This window comes from Neodiprion pinetum, chromosome 3, assembly GCF_021155775.2.
Source record: "Neodiprion pinetum isolate iyNeoPine1 chromosome 3, iyNeoPine1.2, whole genome shotgun sequence".
Classification (NCBI taxonomy): domain Eukaryota; kingdom Metazoa; phylum Arthropoda; class Insecta; order Hymenoptera; family Diprionidae; genus Neodiprion; species Neodiprion pinetum.
In genome coordinates, this window is record NC_060234.1 from 18,823,417 (window position 1) to 18,845,661 (window position 22,245).

General features: G+C 39.7%; 2 protein-coding genes across 7 annotated transcripts in view; one reads left to right on the top strand and one right to left on the bottom strand.

Moving 5' to 3' along the window:
* The first annotated feature begins 1,775 nt into the window (after positions 1 to 1,775).
* On the top strand, positions 1,776 to 9,525 carry LOC124215275 (transmembrane protein 234 homolog). 5 transcript variants are annotated; one of them, XR_011176742.1, is made up of 6 exons: positions 1,783 to 2,127; positions 2,295 to 2,446; positions 2,839 to 2,998; positions 3,228 to 3,427; positions 3,586 to 3,639; positions 3,723 to 5,413. XR_011176742.1 is itself a non-coding variant. In XM_069134653.1 (5 exons), the coding sequence occupies exons 1-4, from the start codon at positions 2,112 to 2,114 to the stop codon at positions 3,594 to 3,596; spliced, it is 339 nt and encodes a 112-aa protein (XP_068990754.1). In that variant the 5' UTR covers positions 1,783 to 2,111; the 3' UTR covers positions 3,597 to 3,639; positions 3,711 to 5,413. The 5 variants fall into 5 exon arrangements, 4 of the variants coding, with proteins under 4 accessions (XP_046474410.1, XP_068990754.1, XP_046474412.1 ...); XM_069134653.1 differs by lacking the exon at positions 3,228 to 3,427 and having other exon boundaries at positions 3,711 to 5,413; XM_046618456.2 differs by lacking the exon at positions 3,228 to 3,427.
* Positions 8,120 to 22,245, bottom strand: part of blo (bloated) — a 124,159-nt gene continuing 110,033 nt past the window's right edge. Inside the window, exons 4-8 of one of the 2 annotated variants that reach the window (XM_046618452.2) lie at positions 15,544 to 15,759; positions 12,065 to 12,219; positions 11,724 to 11,941; positions 10,456 to 10,728; positions 8,120 to 10,041 (exon numbers count right to left, since the gene is read on the bottom strand). In XM_046618452.2, the coding sequence (XP_046474408.1) occupies positions 9,848 to 10,041; positions 10,456 to 10,728; positions 11,724 to 11,941; positions 12,065 to 12,219; positions 15,544 to 15,759 (1,056 nt within the window). In that variant the 3' untranslated portion in view covers positions 8,120 to 9,847. Of the gene's footprint in view, positions 10,042 to 10,455; positions 10,729 to 11,723; positions 11,942 to 12,064; positions 12,223 to 15,543; positions 15,760 to 22,245 lie in introns of both variants that reach the window. The other variant, XM_046618450.2, reaches the window with a different exon arrangement.

Here is a 22,245-nt window from a genome sequence, read left to right on the forward strand (position 1 = left end):
TACCGACTGCTAGTAAAGTCGGAACCAAGATCGGCCGGTACGCCGCCATCTATGGGGTTAGAACTGTCGTATATACACTACTGTCCTCGAAGTCGAGTTTCACCAGGTAGCAGACATGGAGCACAGGAACCACAAAGCGCTTGTCTTGGAAGTCGAGTTTCACCAGGTCGCGGATGTGGAGTGCAGGAACCACGGAGCGCTTGTCCTAGAAGTCAAGTTTTAATAGGTAGCGTACCTTGAGCGCAGAAACCACGGAGCGCTTGTCCAGGAAGTCAAGCTTCGCCAGGTAGTGGACCTTGAGCGCAGAAACTACGGAGCCCTTGTCCCCGAAATTAATTAAGTTTCACCAGGTGCGTACCTGGAGCGCAGGAACCATGAAGCACTTGTCCTGAAAGTCGAGTTGCACCAGGAACTGGACCCGGAACGCAGGGTCCAGGAGGTAGAGAACACTGTACGCGAAATCTGCGGAGCGCGATTCTCATTCGTCTGCTCCACTGCGCGGTTGTTTCCAGACTGAGGAATTTGGCTAGCTGATTTTAGATTGAAGACGTCAAGAGACAAAAAAAACTTGGGTAACGTCATTTTCTGAACATCTGAACATCCAAACTTCAGTTTCGAACTTTAATACTATGTATGATGATGTATGATGTACGACGTATGATGGTATCATATGATGTATAATGATTTCAGTTCTCACATTTCGTACAAGAAATACGCACTCTATCTTTTCTGTCGATTCCAGACTCAGGCGGCCAGGCGCCTAGGCGCTTCGATAATCAGCCGTTGACCAAAGATATATTCTTCAGTTAACGGCTTAGCTAACAACGCTGCCGTTCTGCGACAGTTGGATGATAAAAAATTTTGCTCGTACCTCTCAAATGTCTGTTAAAATGTACTTGAAGTTTTAAGAAGCTTAGTTCTTTCTCTCTCTATCACCTCTTCAGGTTTCCAAATCTTTACACTACGTTAAATACTGTCTCATATACGGAGCATCCATTTCATCTCGATCAAAATTAGCGCATACGCCATGTATTACAGTTACTCTGAACCTTTTTCCATCCGAACACTTTTCAAAAAACAAATCTGCTTCTCTACCCAACGTAGATACTTCACTTACGACTAGCTAAAACAGCGTTTCGATTTTATGCCTACGAAAATTCAAGATCGAGAGAGCAAATGAAAGGTTGTAGGAATAATTATGAATAATAATGTTACGGAATATATCGACCGCGTGTCGAATAGAATCCCATTTCGAAATGAATAATTCCTCTATTTTCATATTACAGCCGATTATCGTTGATAATCTAGTATGTCTCCTGGAAAATTATAAAATTTATAGTATGCATCATATGATGGTGATGATCGAGCTGATCGAAATTTCTAAGTCGCACTTGACAAGTAGTCTTACGTACTCTCTTTTTACCGACTCAAACTCAAGCCTTCATACCGTTACTACTTTGGTTGCTACGAATGTAAGCGCCAGCTCGTTAGGTAGAGTCGATAGAGGAGAACCCTTCTACGCTCCCAGGCCCACCTGGGTCCACCTGCTCGCCGAAAAATTGTCACAAAAATTTACCCAGGGGCATCAGTCTTTATGTTCTTCAGTCAACGGATAAGGTAATATTGTGGGAGATCTGTTCAAGTGGAACTGGGATCCCGGTCCCTCACTTGTGACACATACCCCTAGAGGGCGATAGCCAAGATGGTACCTACCACGCCATCTGGAGGAGAACATACCTCTCTCAATATTACCTTAGTAATGACAGACAGTCCTTTAACCTGTAACGTAAATAAACTTTATAGTCCGATTTATTGATATTCATGGTAATAAAATGCATAAATTGACGTTGTTTGTGTTTTTATTGAAAATAAACAAAAGTACGATAATTTTCTTGTCAGTACCATAATTTTACGGCCCTGATACCATAATTTAGTCTGTCAAGGTTGGGAATACTGCGTAGCAGCAAACCGTAGTATACTTCGGCATAAGCAATGCCCAGTCCATTCTGTATGGTCTATGACAGTCTATGATATTGATCACTAACTGTCGAAAAACGTCAGAATAAACAAAATTATGTTATGCGAAGCCCTGAAGTTGTTTAATCGCTGTGATGACTTCGTCTATTGGTGAGATGTCTAAATGTTGCTTACAATTATTCGTTTAAAATCAAATCTCTCGTTTTTGTATTACTAGGTATTGCAGGTAGAAACAGGTTATGTTATTTTCTTTCACGTAAGAAATTGGAGGAAAAGAAGAAAATTTAAAATGTCAATATTACTTTCAAATTTTGCAGAATCTGTTGTGTACTTGGGACTCGCTGCTCTGCTGTGGGGTGCTACCAATCCGTTCATCAAAAAAGGATCCGAAGGCTTGCAGTATGTCAAAGCAAGCTCACCGTGCAGACAATTAGCCAAAGAAGTTGTGTTTCTCGTCACAACCTTGAAAGTATACCAATATTATCTTTAATACATCAGACTATCAACAGTCATTGAATTGTTTATCCGCGTACTAATACTCCTGTACCAAAATTCAGGTTGCATCGTACAAAATTCAGGCATTCTCAATGTTCAAAAAAAGCTGTAATTTTGAAACATTACTTTATTTTATTGTGTTTAATTCGTGGGAAACAGACAATTTCATCAGCTTTATCTTTGTTATTGCTGTGGTTTGATAACAAGTTGATATTACTATGTTTTATATCGATTTTCAATCTCATCTCCCATTTTAATCTGATGTCATATTTCCTATAAATAATATGCTTCCATCAAATGAACAACATTACAGAAATGTAATCAAATGTGAAAAACTTACAATTTTGTTTTTGTTTTTTGTTTCAGTATATAATACCATTTGTAATCAATCAGTGTGGTTCGGTCCTTTACTTTCTTGCACTTCAAAGTGCAGACCTGTCTCTGGCTGTACCAGTTTCAAACTCACTCACGTTTGTATTCACCGCAATTAGTGGATGGTTTTTGGGTGAAGAGAAATCCGACAGAAGTAAGCTACCATTACATAAGTATACCGAGACAATCTCTAAAAACTATACAGTCAATGCGCATGTGCCAAATAATTCAATCTCATTGGTCGGTGAAATCGCCCCGCGGCGATCTTTTCGTCTGCTTAGCAGGGGGCCAACGTACACAAAATGAGACAAGACTCAAGAGTTGTAAATCTCTCGCGCACAAAACCCCGGATTGAGGTTATGTTGCTGTTTATTTTTACGTAGCGTGAATTGTGTAAGAAGAATAGTATCGTTCAGCTATACCGTGGTCGATATCGGAAAATATTCAACCGACGCTATAAAGAATTCAACGGAAAAGCAAATATCAAATGATACAGAAATTGGGTGTTATTTATTGAAAGAAAAAATTTGAAATTCAATGTGAAATGTCATTAACAAGTGGGAGTCTGGACAAACAGAGGTAGGTAAGTAAAAACAACGTTTATTGTGAACAAATTCTTTATTTACATAAAATTAAAAATGCATTTCATTCATGATTTATATTTTGTGCATTTTATTGGAAAGTAGTTGTATCCAAAACTATCAAAAGCTCCTGTGTGATAATACCTTCTAATATTTTCAGGTATGAAATAATTCATTGTCAAAGCGGGATTAAAGTTGTCAGGCATGGAAGCATGTGAGTAAATTTCTAAGTTCGTGATCTTTGACTATTACAATATTTTAACATGGATTCAATGATAAAATTAGTTTTTTTTTCAGCTGGTTCGAAGTTTATACTTCGATTAACACGAGGAAAATGATGCCTTACCTTATGGTCAAAACGTTTCGGTGGCAAGAATTCTGGTTTCTCGAGCGGTGCAATCATTACAACCATCAAAACTGGTTGTTCCGTCAGACATCAGGTGCCAGAGTGAATTTCATCAGGCCATTGCCACCTTCTTAACATCAGTTGAGGCAAAATCGAAAAGCGGGATACACTAGAGATCAATCATTCTGTGCACCATTGTAATTCAAGCATTATTATTGACCAGCATTGTTTTTCAAACTTTATACCATTGAAGTTGGTATCTTATTTCGAAGCTTACTTTTACTCTCTTTGGCATTAAATTCAGATAAATAGTTTTTCAAGTCCTCAATTAGAATGTAGGGTTGAATTTTGCTAGGCAAACCGAATCAATCTAAATCTAGAATTGTTAAATAACTTCCGTTAAAAATGTCTTTAAATTTAATCTTAGTTGACGGTGTCATCTGGTTAGCTAGTTGCACGATAACTTAAAACCAAATTCAATTTTACACTTTTTATAGTTAGTCCTTAGTCCTACGCTAAGACTGAAAGCTTCTGAATCTCCATTTATCGCAATTATTTCTGCGTTTCATGTTAGCATTGTCTGGAGCAAAAAAAATCTTATTTTGAAATTGGAAATGGAACCTGAAACGCAGAAGTTATTCAGTAGCACGAATTGAAAACCAAGAATTTTATAATGGTTCCAGCAACAAAGAGACTCTTTCCAAATATCCTTGTTACAAGGTAGTGTTCGGAGGACTATGAACAAGATATTGTATCGGATTACATTATTTGGAAAAAAATCTTCATGAACTTCGTTAAAAATTAGATATTCATTTATTTTGATAGAACAAAAGACAAATCTTGAATGCGATAAGTCAATATCCTTGTAATAATGTTTTGACATTACTCTAAAACATGATTGTCCTTGAAGCTAATTGTGGCGTTAAGGTGCATTTTGAGAAATTTGATTTTCAACTTGTGTCACAGGATGCGATCCACGTTCCTGAGTTCTACACTTCCGATTAGATTTTCTTTGTTTCGAACCGCACTAACATGAAATACAGAAATCATTATAATAAATCTCATTTTAGTTGAATTTTCAATTGGAGTATTAGGTTCCCTTCATTCATTTAATCGAACATCGTTGAAAATGTGCGAAATGAACTCTGATAATCATTGGAAAATTTTTAATAGTAGAAGTAATAATTTATTGATCGGAAAAAATACACTGACTATCGACCATTTGTAAATTTTGTTGAACTATTTTCGAGAAAAAAAAGATTCACAGTCCTATTAAGGCTGACGCCGACTAGACCGCGGCGGACGGCGGCGGACGGCGGCGAAATTTTCGCTCATACAGTTATCCATATAGGTGTTCACACTAGACGGCGGCGGACCGCGGCGGACCGCCGCAATTTTTCGCGAGTTCCAGGTTGGGAATATTTCGGCGGTGCGCCGCGCATCGCCGCGCATCGCCGTCGTCTAGTGTGAACACCCGACCGATGCCGAAATTCATCCCAAGTATAAAAATAGGGCAACCTGCGTTACTTTGATGTAAATGGTTATGGTTTACAAGGATTCTTTTCATTCTCTCCGCTGTTCTTGCGAATAATAAATGTATTCATTTTTACATCTTAAATAAATCCTACGGATATTAAATAAATGTTACGTAAGTAATTACTTCATTTTTAAGGAAATTTAAGTAAATGTGAGTTTTAGAACAACAAGTTATGATCAACGGATTATTTTATGTGAAAAATTTTTTTTTTTTTTTATTGTTCGGGTATGATGCTGATTTCGTGAAGACTGTTTTTTATTTTGCGTATCAATTTTTATGCATAAGAAATGAGAGAGTATATTTTGAGCTAAAATTTATTTCATTTTTACTATACATATATTATATGTATAATAGGGTGTTTCAAAATACAAAAAATTTTCGATTTTCCAACGAGCCACACCCGAAATAGTTAGTTTAGGTAGAAACAAAAATTCTGGCGAAAGATGAGCATTGTCGGTTGAGTGGAAGATCGGGCACATTTGATTTTTAATCCTTTTTTCCTTTTTATCGAATTTATGATGGACAATTGTTAGTAATTTTTTTTTCGTGTTAAACACTTCTTCATCTGAGCTATCCATAATGAGTAATCCAGAAGTAGTGGCAAATATGCATGATTATTTATTGTGTGCCCATGACGACTGAGACAAATCGTGGTCATCGGATAATTGATAAATATCTCTTTTTTGTAGAAACAGTATCGGCGGGTGGTCACGCGACTATAGTGGGCGCATCTCACGGTAACTGCGCCGCGGTCCGCCGCGGTCCGCCGCGGTCCGCCGCGGTGTAGTGGGCGTCAGCCTTTACAGATAGTGAGGTATTTAAATTTCCTGAACGCTAAGTTTAATGTCTCACTTTTAAAAATGATAAAATTCAATATTAACGCCTGAAATCACAAGAGAGTGAGAAAGTCACGTAGTTGCCTGAAAGTGGCGATGACTTTGTACGTTTGTTAAATTGAATAGGCAGATAACAGTGAATATTAGAAATGTAATTATTTTAGCCGTATCACCTGTTAATAGAAAAAAATTTCATTGTTATTTCTAATGTACGAAATAATAAAAGTGATCAAATAAAGTGCTCCCACCTATCTGCTGCGTTTTTTCCAAGCACCCAACATTTAAACAGATTTCTCATTTCAGTCGAATAAAGCCAATTTTCAAAGAGCATTGACATCAACTTTCGGAATCACTACCTCGACTGTTTGAGATTCTAACCTCAAACATTCGGATGAAGTACATCGCCGCCAGAAACAGAGTTTGACAGCGGAAACTCGGAGTGGCCAGCCTGTCCGAGCAGCCGATAAAACTCGCGCATGCGCATTGACTGTATAGTTTCAAAAGATTGTCCCGGTATAAAAATCCTGCCATAATATTACAATTATAATATTTTTCACTGCTTTTTTTGATTATAAAATATTCTGAGATCTATTTATAGTATGAATGAGCATGAAATGGGTGAATATTTTTATCACAAACCATATCTGTGATTTATTAGACAACACTGTTTTTGCAACATATGTTAAGGGAATTCGTATAAATTCCCATATTCTATGATAACACTAAGAAATTGCATACTAATCACAGAGATTGTCTAGTTCTAGGGCTAAGTTCACGCTACTCATGAAGATTTAACAGATGAAAACTCGAATTTTCTATTTTTATTATTAAATCACTGCAAGTTTGAGGCTAAAATATTCTATCATGTAACAGCAAATTCAATGCTGAACAGATGATTGATATTAAGTAGATTTTCATCTGAAACATTGATGATCATCTTGGACTCTTGAACTATGGCATAAGCAGCTTGTAGGGAATTTTGTTTGCTGAGCATCAAAAAAGTATGTTCTTAAGAATTACTGTCGAACGGATAAATTTTTCAAAAAAAACCAGGTACTAGTCCGATTATTGTAACGGCAGTGATTCATAAACTTCGCATTGTCATATCATTTCAGTACTACTTTAATTCTACATGTCTCCTGCTTTCATGATGAAATAGTAATCTTGGACATGCTGCTGTGAAATATCGTAGAATGTTTTGCTTGATTCCGTTACTAAATGACATAAGAATTAATTTAGTCACGTCAGTTCCAGCCGACTGTACAAAAAATCCTAATGCATCTACATTTCTGATGTTTAGATACCTATATTGGCATGGTACTAATATCAGTTGGAATAACGCTATGCTGCATTGACAAATTGGATGCTTCCGTACAACAACTGAAATAACCTTCCAATGTTGGTGACAATAGTTTATTTCTAATACCGACGACATAGAGATCAGTTAATATGAGGACCAGTAGAAGTCTTGGGGGCATTCAATCGGCTGAGCATCAGAGAAGTCTTATGGCGTTGGACACAATCGTGACGCTTCCATGGACGCGTGTGCAGTATCCATCGATTCCTGTGCAGGCTAGAACTGCTGGTTAGTTTCTACTTCAACTATATTGTGAAGAGTGTTGGATAACTCTGTGACTTTATTCCGGTGTTCATATTCAACATTGCTGCATCGGGTTCAAAGCATTTCAAGCAAATGAAAAATACTGAAAAACAAATTTTTCATTCTTACATTCTTAAAAATTTTTAGTTATTTTTCCCTACCACTGACAGTATTATACATATAATCTTGTTATTTGCACTTCAAAATATCGAACACTCTTACTTATGTTTTGTTGGTATTTCGCTAGCTGCTTTATTAATCGTTGTATAGCCGTAATATAGGAGCAGCAATGTAAAAAATCTGAACTAGTTAGTGGTATTAGGCTGTGATCTTAATTTTGATCAGCTTACTTGTGACACGTGACGAGAAGTTGACTAGCTGGAATTACGTTTATTTATTTTTCAATTATTTCATATATAGTGTTACAAAGTATAACTTGGTTTGGAGCGCACTCCTCCCTGTTTATTTTCAACATTCTCTTCGTACGATTAGCAGTACTGTCAGCCTAGATTAATAATTCTATGTAATTTTAACACTTGATCATTACACGTTAATGGTTATGGTATTTACATACAAATTTATTGGATTTCTGTTCTCTTCTATATATACAGACACGCACTTAGCACCGATCCGATTTTAAAAAAACCAACATATCTTGAAGATGTTTGAAATTTCATTCAACAGTAAATCGAAGCATACAAATTTCTGTATAAAAACGTCTGTAGAGTAAAATCTTGCTTGTTACTGCATTATGTAGCATCTGAATGATGGGGGAAATTACAATTTCAGTGATGATAAATTACATGATTATACTGTTACATTAAACGGTAAGTTGATGAACAAAAAGAAACGTTAAAACTTAAATTAGATTAATCGAGATATTTACAATATACATGCTTGTCACGGAAAGCCATAGAAGAAAAAGAAAACAGAAAAAAATTATATATGTGGTAAAGTGAATCTTTAATATTTATTATATAAGTACGTTTTGTCTCTTCTGGATTAAATGATATTCTTTGAAAGGCATCACATGCTTAAATTAGCTGTCTTCATAAATGCCTTTACTTACAAAATTTATTCACACAGCGTTATAACGGACAATAATTGTACGACATTCCACATATTTATAGATTAATGACAAACACATCATGCTTATATCCTAAGTATGTAGATGATTTTTCAGTAATTTTGATTCATTACGTTATTAAGTAGAGTACATGTACAAGATTTACAGAAATGGCACTCTGATTCACGGTAAGTGAGAAATATGTTACGGAAATGTTAAATTTGAGAATCTATTATTATGGTTTTCAACGTAAAGAAATGAGACAAACGACATCTAGTCTTTTTAAGGGGTAAATATTCAGAGCAGTTCAATATTTCGTGCCTGTGATAAACTATTTCAGTAACTTCTATTAGGGACGAGGAAATTTTACAACACACATGCAATGTTCTTTCTTCTGGTGAAAATTTACTTTCATAAATTTATCAGAGAGAGAATTAGATAGAGAAATATGTGATTAAAAGTTGGAGAAAAAGCGCGAGATCATGAACTTGATAGATTTTTCTCTTCACTGTATTATTCAGTGCTGCTCAGTATTATTTGAAAATTAAAACGGTAGAAGATTTTCAGTCGATCTTAGTCTGCATTTTCATTTACTTAGTTCCCTTTGTTTTTTTTTTTTTAATACAACTGTCTGGTTGAAATTGCACGCTACTCAACTTATATGCGCAATCAGTTCTTGCAGCTTATGCGTGTGTATACTGTACTCCACGAGTAATTTCGAAAAAAAAGCTTTCTCATAATTTTTTTAATTTTATTAACAGCAGTAGCAAATAACAATTCTTTTAGACTATTTCGTAATTAAGGTAATCGGGTCACCGTTTCCGATAAACAACCCGTATATGTGAATGTTTTCGTGACTATATCCAGGTCGATCTGTTTGTAAAAATCGCGATAAATTGACCAATATTATTGAATGTTGGTATTAACAGCATGCGCCTATATCTCGCGAACGATACAGATACGACGTAATCGTCGACCGCTTAAAATTACGCTTTAATTACGAAAGACAAGACTAGCATTGGTCATCGGCGATTCGTTTAAGCCCTAGATTTTTTGCTCTTCAGCTTGAACCACCCGGCACTCTTGTTTGGGTCTCGCGGCACCGAAGTGGATCGGTTTAGTTCTGGCCTCGAACTTCCGCTTCTCGATTTATTTGCCAGAGATTCTGTCGAGACCGTTCTGTCCACTTTTTGCTTGTCTTTCGACTTAAGTGTGCTACGGCTCATTGTACCTGTAACGAAATGAATATCTAGCTGCATTATTTGTCGAATGACAATAATTGTTCTATGTTTAAAATTTGAAGACTGGTTGCTCCAAAGACTATGTTTTGTGAAAGTACACCATTTTCTCGACCATTTTCAGGATTACTCATTCAATAAATTTGATATTATGTAAGTGATGAATCCAATGGTGGATGGAGAGAAACAGAAAATGTATTTGTGATCAATTTCCAAAATTGAGTGACTATGATAAAAATTACTTTGAAGAAGTATCGAACGGGGAAAAGCAAAGGGAAATTTTTGATACCAAACCGAGTGGCCACTCTGAAGTATTGGAAGAATTTTTTCTTCGCATACCGGAAGCTGCACCAATCGAGCTCGGGTCCTCACTCAGCCCTATAACCTCCTCTAAAAATACTGATCACCTGTCTTTGAAAGATTGTCTCTGCTGCGGCGGGCGTCCTTGCTGCGGCGACTAAGGGTTTCGCGGCTTCTATGTCTGCGGCGCATAGTTGGTACAGGTTTCTGCTGCTGCTGCTCGTAGTTTATCTCGAAAGGTTCGCGATAATGTCTCGGTTTCCACGGTGCCAGGACACTTACGCTCCTGGACACCGTCCTTGTCTGAGGATGGAGCGGTCTGTTGAGTTCCTCTCGGCTAGCAGCCCGGCGTCTCTCGTTTGGTCCAGGGATTTCTCCGACTGTGGTGAAGGATTGTGATTATTATTCGTTCATAAGTGCAGAGGAGGTGGGGGGCACGTTTTTTGTTGAACTTATTACCGGTAGATGTTGAAGCCTAAGTAGTGTCTAAAGTCGTTGAAATGATCAACCGTTATTTATGTGTAATATTTCAGCCTAAGAAAAAGGCCGTCTTCAAATACTGCAGTACTTCATATTACCACATTATTCACTGGACGGCGAAAATGAGATTTTCGTGCCACCGGTACCTATGTTATATCTCAGTTTTTTTGATTTTCGTATTTAGCTTCCCGATGTGGCTAAATCCAAACGTGATATCAGAATTCCGAAATTCAAAATGGTGGATCCAATGTGTAGCAGGTATCCATTTTCATGAGAATTCAACTGCTTCTACAAATTTCAATCCGCCATGTTGGGTCTGCCGTTTTGAATTTCGGAATTCTGATATCATGTTTGGATTCAGCAGCCTCAGAACCCTTGGAGTACCAGCCTCTATAGAAATTGCACGAGCATGAATATTTTTCATACACTGGTGCTATACTACAACGCAATTTGTAACTTTCAGTTTTACATATTACAAGTTTTTTTAACAAACAGTTACGGAAATTTGTAAAAGAAAGTCCAAGATACGCGTATCAGAAAGATATAAAACAATCCTTATAGATTAAATAAATTATATACAGTTCGCATTGATTGTAGATGACTAGAAAATGCTTCCTTCTGGGCGAATCGTATTCGTGAATAATTTGTTTACTCTGTAACTATTAGTTTATACTTTAATTTTTTTGCGACAATTTTATCCCTTTCTCGTCAAAGAAGATATTCGTGTGTAAAATTGAACTAATGCAGCATCTAAGGACGGTCCTGTACAAGGGCTGAAAAATTATACATAATTAATGCTCATAGTTTCAACGGTGTTAAACGGCAATAAACTTTCAACCTCATTCGTTCGTTCTTGCAAGGGAAAGAATGCGAAGCACAAGTCGATCAAACTCACCAGTTGCGGCGTGAAGATAAACGACGGACCTTTGCGAGCGCTGGGAATTTTGACTCTGTTGACTGCTGTCACCAGTTGTACTCTCGCCGGATGAAAGGGCGCTCTCTGCAAGCCTGGGAGGTTTCCTGGGTGGCACCACTAGTCCCGAGCCTGAATGACTCCTTGAATTCGTCGCATCGCGCCTTAGATTGTTCGTGTGATCGTCTGCTCGTTTGTTTCTGAAATAGTGTTCGAGATGGTTGTTACTCATATAATACAAGGGATAGAGTCACACAGTCAGATGGAACAGTCTCTCTGATTTCGAAAATTGGTGAAACTTTTCTATAGTCGTCTCTGTTTACCTGCGCTCTCGGTTTGACGATACCGATTCCTGGTCCGTATCTCCGAAGAAACGAAGATTTTTCTGCACCGAGGTCCGCTCCGGTACGGAAGACCCTTCGTCCTCGGTTCCGGTCGTTAGAATTTCGCTTTCCGGTATTCTTGGCTTCTTGTCCACCTGCTGAAACAACATACGGTATTTTAATTCGTGCGATAAAGACCACTGATAACCGTGGAGATTGAACCGGGGGAATCTATTGATTAACGCATAAATAGGTTAATAAGGGAATTGAACCTTCGAATGCGCTTGCGTCAAATCATACGATTCTATTGGTAGATTCAATGAATTTTTCCCGAGCGTTTCGTCTACTTGTCAGGTTGACCAACCCATTGTCAGTTGCAGCAAAGCTCTAGCTACAAGATTTCATGGGTGTCTCGTTATGTTACGTTGAGAACCTGAAGTAGCCGAAAATTGACGGGCCTGGTGTTTTGAACGTGGTGTCACTTGACGGATTTCAGACTTTTTACGAGAATCCATCTCATTCTTTCGTAAAACGTCGATTCTATTGAAAATTTTTGTGATATTATTACGATCTTTTTGAGATTAGGATTAGATTTTTTGCTCTGGTCATTTGGGACGGATGAATTGTCATATGAAACAAAAATCGAACAATTCGCGATATATAACCTTTTAGCCTGTCTCGCCAAAAAGTCTTGGAGTGATAACATTTTTAAATTAATAAATATGGGGTATAGAATTGAGAGTGAAATAATGCAGGTTGTTTAATACTTAACATACCGTTTAATTGGTCGTAAACATAACGCTATTTTTTCGAATGTTCGTTGCTGCAACTCTTACCCGACTGAACTATAACTTGGAGTTTCGTTGACGTTTAAACGCCGTAAAGAAAAGAATAATTTCACGCATATCGGTCCATCCGTAATGCCTACTTTTAAGTTGGAACGTAGGACGTATAGGTTGCATACATCCTCAATAACGATCGCGCATCTTCCCCCGGACAGCCAGCCGTAACTTATTAGCTATAAGGTATTGCATTCGTTATAGGTAATGCGAGAGATCAATTCTTCGAAGGCGATTTCAAACACTTTCCAAGTGCGAGGCTAAGTACAGTTTGTACCTCGGTCAGGTACGTTCATCGGTCAACGATCGTGACGTAACGACGCGAGGCCCGGCTGACGGGGCCCATTAGGATAGAACAACCACCAATTACCAGTTTGATTAAATGCTCAACTAACTCCGCAGTCTGTGGTTTAATTTAATCACGAGATTAAGTACGGACTCTGTCGAGTATATACCGTGTGGCACAAAGCAGCCTTCGATCGAAGCGCCGAACTTGCTTCCTGCAGACGTGCTGACTACTCCGTTCACTTATTTTTCGCGACGCAAACTATAAGAGTGAAAATATGTAACGTGTTTAAGGAGATTGGTTGGCGAAAAATCGATACTTTTTATTAATTCTATTACAAGATGGTCATATATTCGGTATTCATCGAGCCATAATATTCTTAATCTATATACGGAAATCTTTTTAAAAATAGTATCGTCTAATGCACAGATTTAATTTTCTTCATTAGTCAATTCGATATTGCCATTCGTGGATCGTAATAATATGGGTGCAATGTTGTGAAATCAAATATTTAACGCTGCAATGACAAAAAAAAATGTTTCAATACATTCGTACAAAATCGTCTGTTCAACGTGTGCACATTGTGTACCGTTTATTTTCTCCATAGTTTTATACGTTGTACGTATTTTTTCATGCAAGAATCGCGCTATAATCACAATTTTCAACTCATGACTTGTTTAATTTTCATTTAATTTTTCGTACGTGAGAATGAGTTATACATATATACATCGTCCTTTCTCGCTTCCGGCGATTTACGATTCACGCTGCATGCGGAACGAGTATCCTCATCAATAGCTGTCTTTGCAATTACGAATGGCGAGGTAAGATCACTTCGAAGCTCACTCAGGCAGAGGTGAAGGCCAATTACATGATTCTTCAAATTTATTGATTCTGCACCGGTGCGAAGGAGAATTTGCGTCTCACGATGCTGATAAAATTACCAGATTTCATGATTCGATTATGATTAAAAAAAAACGGGGTACCCTTGCGAAATAACAAACCTTATGCTGGAAACTTTATGGAAGGATTGATTTGACACCTTAATAATTGCGACAACGAGCCAACTGTAAGATAGTAAAAGAAATGTCGCCAGGATAGCGTGCGCAATACACCAATCGAGGATCGTTGTTACAATTGTCCCAGTTGTTATTATTTCAACGACTATATAAAGTTTTCGCCAGGGTATTGAGTTACGCGTTACGTAACCCAGCCATCAGACCCTCATTCCATGTGAATTCTGAATTTGATCCGGAGTCAACGAACGGAGATCGGTGTTGGGTTGGCAAAACCGATCCCTTCGAACCTTTTAACGTCAGCGTCTATGAAGCGGTGGTCGGGCCAACTTAACCACGAGGAATTCGCGGCCGATATTGCATAACCGGAAATACCAGGTATTAAGAAACAGTCGTCAACGATTATTCTGCACCTTTGTTCGCCACGTTTATTCCGTGGATTTCGGCACACTCTGCAGCAAGTGTGAACCGGTAGAATTGTACAACTATCGGTGAATCTCCACTAATTCATACTTGAAATTAAGGAAACATGCCGCGAGTTTTCTGTAAAACTGAACGCTCACCAACATCAGATAGGCAATTGAAGCTACGTTTTGTATGACTACTTATCAAAAATTTAGGTTTTGTTGCTTATGTGCCGAAAGTTTCATCGAAAACTCTCGGTACGTTAGCGTGGATGGACCGCGAAGCGCCTTAACTGGCCAATGAGATACGTTCCATCTCCCTTTTTCTTCTCTTCTGTTTCTCCAACTTGTTATTCGGCGCTTTCTCTATGCGTTTGCCTCGCGTACCGTATTACGTATGCGTATACCTGTATATACACGTACCGTGGTCCGAATCGAAAGACCGGATTTTTCGTTGCGTAACCGGTCGGCCCGACACGTTTCGTAGGGTTCGTTACTCGCGTGTATATGTACCACCACGATCCTCCAGAGATTTTTAATTACGCGATTCACGCGTCCCGCCATTGAACCGATCGTGAGTGATGAAAGAATTTATTTTAGGGACGGCGTGCCGGAGGATGGACTGCGGACCGGCACTCAATTTAAGCGTTGCCTCACTGCCGCGGATAACCGTTACCAATTCAATCTACAAGGTCGTCCGATGAAACCGACACCTGCAAGCTCGAATCCGACTCTGAAATACGTAGTTGGGCGAGGGTTGTTGCGCCAACAGCTTTGGCAACTATTTCATGTGCAGTAATTGCGGAGAGTGCAAGTTTATCGCACCGCAATTAATCACGAATCGAAAAATATGTTGTGTAAGTTCAAGGAGAACCAATAAAATGATCGGGTAAAATTTTGAGTTCAATAATAACAGGCTTAAGGGATGTATGCTCACCTTTATGTTCGATTTGTTTTTCCTGGAAAGGGACTTGAACCACCCTTTGCTCTCGGCTTCTTGCGGCTGGTTCTCTCTTGTCAGAGTATTCTTCGTTTCACGAAAGGGTTCCTCTTCTCTGGTCAAGGTCCCCGTCGATTGGGAAAGCCTTGCAGGTCGGGGAGGACTAGGACTTCCACTGGGGGTAGACAGACGTCTACGTTGACTGTAATCCTCCTGTAACAAAAGACGGTATCCCGTCATGTTAGCTTCCTCAATTTATGGTTCAATTAACGTTACACAGTATATTTGTCTTTGGAAAGATGACGAGATAAAACATCACTAGAGAATCTAAGAACTTATTCAACTGTTACATTTCATTTCCTGTAACCGTATCTAACTTTTCTCAAAGTAATTAAAAAGCATGTTTGTTCGCTTTAACTTAGATTAACCTTAGGACTCTACACTAATCTGTACGAAACAAATAACCTGTACATCGATTACGCGCACTCCAGACCTTCAAATCAACACTGCTAATGGACTGTTTTTCGAAGAAGAATTTTGTTTTTTCATTCGAAAGCTGAAAGACCGAAGAATAGAATAGTGTATGTGAGATAAACCTAATACAAATTTTCCACCGTGAAAAATTCGATTGAACGAAGTAAGAAAAATGATTTTAGCAGGCCGTAACAATTGTGTGGGGTTAGGGGTACCCATGTCTAGGGTCCTAGGCGTAAGTCAGCAATGTTTCTCACTTTTCATTTCTTGTCTTCAACATTAAAATACAACAATGGAAATATGAACGAATTGGAACGAGGAGGGTATGAATTGTGTCCTGAAATTGACCAAGGTAGAAGATTACAGTATACTGCGAACTGCCTCGATGGTCAGTATCCTTGGATTGTGAACGTTTGTACAAATGATTTCTCCAACTGTTTCGTGACTGGGATTCATAAAGTGTGATAATTCGACCATTCTTCTTTTCTAAACGATTTCGCCCTCGGCTTTGTTCGCTTAAAAATTTCTGTGTTGTTTTCGTCCGAGGACTGACCCTTTTTCCACTTCTGGCTCGAGCCTTCTTTGATTGCGGGTGTTCTGCAGTCTAGAATTCCCCGATAAACGTAGAAGATCTTCGACTGCCATGACTTGTTTGCGCTGCCGAAGATGTTTCGAATCAGGCGTGAGGGGTGCGAAGGGCCCCGGTGCTGATAATTGCAGGTACCAAAGGACCCGCTGTCGTGCCTGCAGGGCAGCGTCAGGACGCGTTAGTTGCAGCTCAGCGCGAAGGAGTCGCGTAGCCCTCGGCGCTACAACTCTTGGCGAGAGTTATTTCAGGGTCCGAGTGTTTCTGCAGTACCGTGGCAGTGCGGCGAAGGCCACGATTGTCTCCAGGAGCTCGGGTGCTATTAAGGTGGCCAACGGCGCGGTGACGAGGAGACAAATGGAAGGACGTGGGTATCTACGTACGGCGGGAACGGCGGAGCGAAGAGCGTCGCCGTGGGTGGCACCGACCTCCCCCGAGGATTACTTCTTACTCCTCTTCCTCGTTAAAGTGTGCCGAGGGGCCCGGGCGGGTAATGACGGCTCGCCTCATTCCCTGAATGCCCCTGCATTACCCGGCCCTGCCACGGTAATAACTCCCTGCATTCGCGAGAAAGAAGACACTCGGTGTCATCCTCCTTCTTTCCCTCGGCTGCATCTGTGCGAAAGGAAGGCAGAAACGAGGGCTGAGCAGGTAGTCGATGATGAGGGAAAAAACAGTATCGATGTACATTTTTAGTCACATCGTCCGTAATATACGCCATTGGGTGTTCTGTTTGGTAGCGACTTCTTTTTTCTTTCACTCCCAACCGCAAAACCTGTTGTACATTGTACACAAAAAAAAAAAAAAAGAAAGCATTCTCGCATAGAAGGGATATCTTTTGAATCCTACTTCAAAATATCGTTTTTGGAATTCGAAATCTTGATGTTTAAATAACGTGGGGAAATGTCATTCTTTTAAAATGCTACCACTCAGCTGCATTCAATAATACGGACGTGATTTTGAATGTATATGATAGAGAATTTAATTCCTCACTATAGCTTTATTCGATTTATTGTTGTAAGCTCAATAGTTTTGTTATTAAAATCGCTTCAGGATTAATTTCCACATAAGATGGACTCACGAGCTGAGGCTTGTAACTATTAAATCGTTTAAAAAACAAATCTCTGTCAGTGGACAGTTTTGTATACAACTAAATTTTCATCGGAATACTTTCAGCATCGAGTCTGTATCATTAAATGCGGCTGAGTGGTAACAATTTGAAAAAAATGAGATCTTCCCTGTTTTATTCAAATGGAAAAGGTCTAATGCTGACAGAGATAGATATTTGTGAACGAGCCTCTTGAGTTACATTTTTATTTTTAGGAGCAGTCGTTTATTCTAGTGACGCGTACTGTCCAACCCGCAATTTGAGTGATTTCTATTTGTCCAGATTACATGATATCGACTAAACAACTGGAAATATTGATTTATTCAATTGGTTTTATTTTGGTTTGAAACAACTACGCACGTCTTGAATGCATTACACCACGTACTTCTGGATGAGTCAGCATACTTCCGCTCCTGCCGATCTCAACTGTCTAATCAAAAATTAAACAGCGTAGCACGTACTGCGTTAAATTCTATAATTTAAACACCTAAGTATGGAGTATCGCCGACCTTGTCACCTTAAGCAGAAGAACCCAAGTCTTAAATTGTACATTCATTACTCAATTTTAATATTTGAAATTGGATTTTTGCTTCAGTGTAGGTGTAAGATCGGGTATACCGGCAGATAAAAACGAAATACAACTTATCAAAAACATCCTCGTATAATACCGCTGCCATATGAAGCCGAATAAAATTGATGGTCGTATACCCTATATCTCTGCACCGAATGACAATATACTTTTGCTTTATTGCGCAACGTATCGTGCAGTCTCAGATCTCCCTTGAATCACCCTGTACGCGCGGGATCGGCAGAGAGTTTGAACTTACCAACTATAAACTGTTAAATGACTCACAATGAAGAACCGATATCGCGAAGGCTACATCTGCATAGTACATGCACAGACCCAGCAACAATATCCCAGGCTGTTCCCATAACGAGTATAAGACCAGGCCCAACCGTTCCCTCGGGGCATTGTGACCCACGCATCGTCCCGACTGCGCCCCCCCCCCCCTCCTCCCCCCTCTACCCCTCACCTTCCATCACGAGGCCCCTTTCGGGACCAGGGTACGCGAGATCGACGGAGGGATGCAGGGGGGGGCTCCAGGGTTCGCCTTCCTCGGGGAATGCGTGCGGAGTTGCCCGTCTCAACTCCCCCGCATCGCGGTGCGTGGGCCGCAGGATTGGGCTAGGTCGGTAACGTAAGCGCAAGCCGCATATCGTACATACGTATACACTATAAGTATGGATGCCTGACACATAACTCTGGAACATTAAACCTTGGCTCGTAGCTCAGGCTGAGGTTACGCATAAATTTCGCCCCATATACTGTTTATTACCCTAATACACCTAGTCTGGACTAGCTCTCGCATGTTCCATTTCGGGAATAAAAGTCCCACTAGCGGATACCTGTCATTCTTGATCTAGCTAGTGATGTGAGTCGAATAAGCTATTTCATACAGTTTTCATTCAATTTTTCAAGCGTACATGTACTAGCATCATCCATCATGGCTCGGCTCGCGATATTTGGAGATAGAATTTGAAATTACGTACGTCCATTATTGAAAGACAGTAAATTTGTCCATGTAACCCCCGTGTATATTATACGATCGACACGCCAATTCAGTTATGCAACAAGCTTTTGAGCTTCTGCCAATTGATAGAGAATCTTGACTTGAGACCTGCGCACCATCTATAGAACTTTTTCAATCACTCCTGCGCCATTTGAACATTATTCCTATCTCCTTTTTCATGGTTCCTTGATAAGATAACTCTAGTTCGTACTTGATGACGGTGCAGAAACTTATGTTGAAATTCTATGAAAATAGTTTGAATCATTTTTAAGACCTTCGATGACAAACAAACGCTTACTTTTGATAATAATGGTGTAGAAGTGTAGTTGTAGATGAGCACCTAGCTCAAATCTGGCCACCTTTATTAACCGTCAAAGATGTAGTGACGTTCACTTCATCGTAGCAAGGTCAAGCAGTCATCAACCGGAGAATGGTTATGATACCAGTGTAGAGTCATATCAGCACTGCAAGTCTAGTGCACGTCCTGGGTCAACAGCGACTGCAGAGTTCTTGTGGAGAGTAAGTTTTCACATTTGGAAAGATGAGGTCGTCCTTGCAGATGGAAATACTGAGGTGGAAATTTTTCTTCTCAGAACTGGAGATCCGGATGAGGTGCTTTGACGAAGACGTGCTGATTTTACTGAAACCACGAACGGTTGATACGCTGGTGGTATTTCGGTCTGCGTTGATTCCTTCGATTCTTCATCGACGGAAATTTGCGCGACACAAAGTCACATTAAGGTTCCGCTGTCAGTTGCGGCAGTCACTGGATGGGCAGATGTTGGGCTTCAATGCCCGAGGCTTGCCTCAACGTCGTTCGGGCAAGAAACGTAATAAGGTATAACAGCGGGTTCATTGCCGCTGGAAAAGGGCCACCCTGCCCGTAAAATTATAGTTTCAGCATCACGAAAGAGATCAAAAGTGATCAAAATAAGTGGACAATGAAAGATCAAGATACGATTGGTTGAATCATATTGGCATCTGCGGTGTTCGCTAGTCAATAGATATTCGCAAGTTGAGTGACGACCACAGTTGGTACTATGCCTGGATTCCGTGAAAACGTGCTGTACATATTTTCATCACCACACCGTGGTGATGTACGCACGTCTGCGTAACGGAGAACGCACCGCAAAGCGAGAAAAACGGCAAATACTATGAAGAGAACAGGGCCTCGTCGATGGGATGTAGTCTGACAAGGAATATGTAGTAACCGCTGTCCAAGCGTTCCTGATCAAACGGTGGGAAGCACTTTATTTTTAACCTTTTTCAGATGTTTGAGTTGAAGATATTTGAAAAATACACCTTAACCATGGGTACGTGTTTTGTCCAATGGCAATACCTCGATCCCCTTGTTGGACAAAGCTATGACCACGATGCTCCCGGCGGTCGACGCACTTTGCTCTCGACAGAATGTTATCCTGGAAATCCGTTGTTTAGAGGATGCCGTGCCTTAATGAGTGTCAGACCTGTGCCACTCCTCGAGGTGTCAGGTGCTCTCTGGCACACCACCTCTAAGACAACTGGTCCAATTAAGTCAGTTTTATGTCTGAAGGTTTCCACGATTCCTGTTACCTGAAACGGAATTTACTCCAACTTCAGGTTGCAGCTAGGCAAATGGCTTAAGGTAGAAATTCCACTCAATCTCTGGTATTCCAGTTCCACTGCTACTTCCGTATCGACTCAGGATAGCATTGTGTTCTCGAGTAAGAAACTGTAGTTACATGCTGTACTTGTATTCAAAGCACCCTGAGTGAAATAGTGTGAAGGATAAATAGCCCACAGCAAAAACGAGGCAGCGTACAAAAAAACCGTAATTATGCAATCAGCCAGCTCAGTAAACTATAGTAAGTTTCTAGAAATCTAAGGGAGAATTTTGCGTTAATTAGAATTTTACTTTCTAGTCTTTGTCAATCTCAATAGCTAGAGCACATGTTGGCACCTAATTTCTTGCAATGTTGTATCGGGCAATTAGGTAGAAGCGGGCGCCCCTTGTCCCAAAAAGTTTGAAATTTTGTTTTCTGGGCATGGAATTTGCCATTGTTCGATAGTTACCTTCAACTGAATCACAAGCAAAGTTGTATACATCCAATAAAGTGAATCTAATCGGATAAAAGCGGCAAATTTAAGCTCTCCGCCAGAATTCACCAGGTTAGAATTATCAGCTGTCTTAAAACCGGATGTACCTTAGCATGCTGTATAGATGCATGTGTAGTGCTCAATGGAGATACATAAGCATCACACTTGTTGCAAAAACTGCTGAAAAGAACATGGAACGAAATGGACTGAAGAAGTTCAAGCAGAGATACGAAGATGTTTCTGATGTGGAATAACTCGCTTACTCTGATCTGACGCTTGCGTGCAACTATTGCTAGTGCGATTCTTTATTACGAAAACCTGTGGGGGCGGGGGGAAAGGGAAAGACCAACGTTCTCAAAGAATTGAATATCAAATTACGGACACTGGCCAGAGTAAGGTGAATGAATAAAAATGAATGGCAATTGGTTATTAGCACGATTGTAAAGAATGTGCGCGTTTGGATTAAAATATATATGTTACAATACCGGAAATAGTGGTCTATGGAAGTAGTCTATGACATTTCAAACTCTTTCGCGTGAAGTGGCGACTTGAAATAACGTTGTCGTGATGACTTACAGCAGTCATCATTCGTCGAACGGTTGACAATGAAAGATTGCCAAGCGTTTCCGGATCGCTACGTCAGTTGTTTAAGATTTTCCTAATCTAAAAAGTTTTGATCACCTACATAACCTCTTGCTTAAGGTGGCCAATCTGCATGAAAAGACGAATCCTTGGATGAAGCCTGCGCATGCGCAGTTGGACTCTAAATCTGCTAAGTTATACCATTTTCTCCCGGTTCAGTAAGTATAATTAGTTGGTGGTTGCAAGGATCGTCGTAAATCAAGTCAGGAAAATTCGTACGTCTGACGCCGCCTCACCATCCA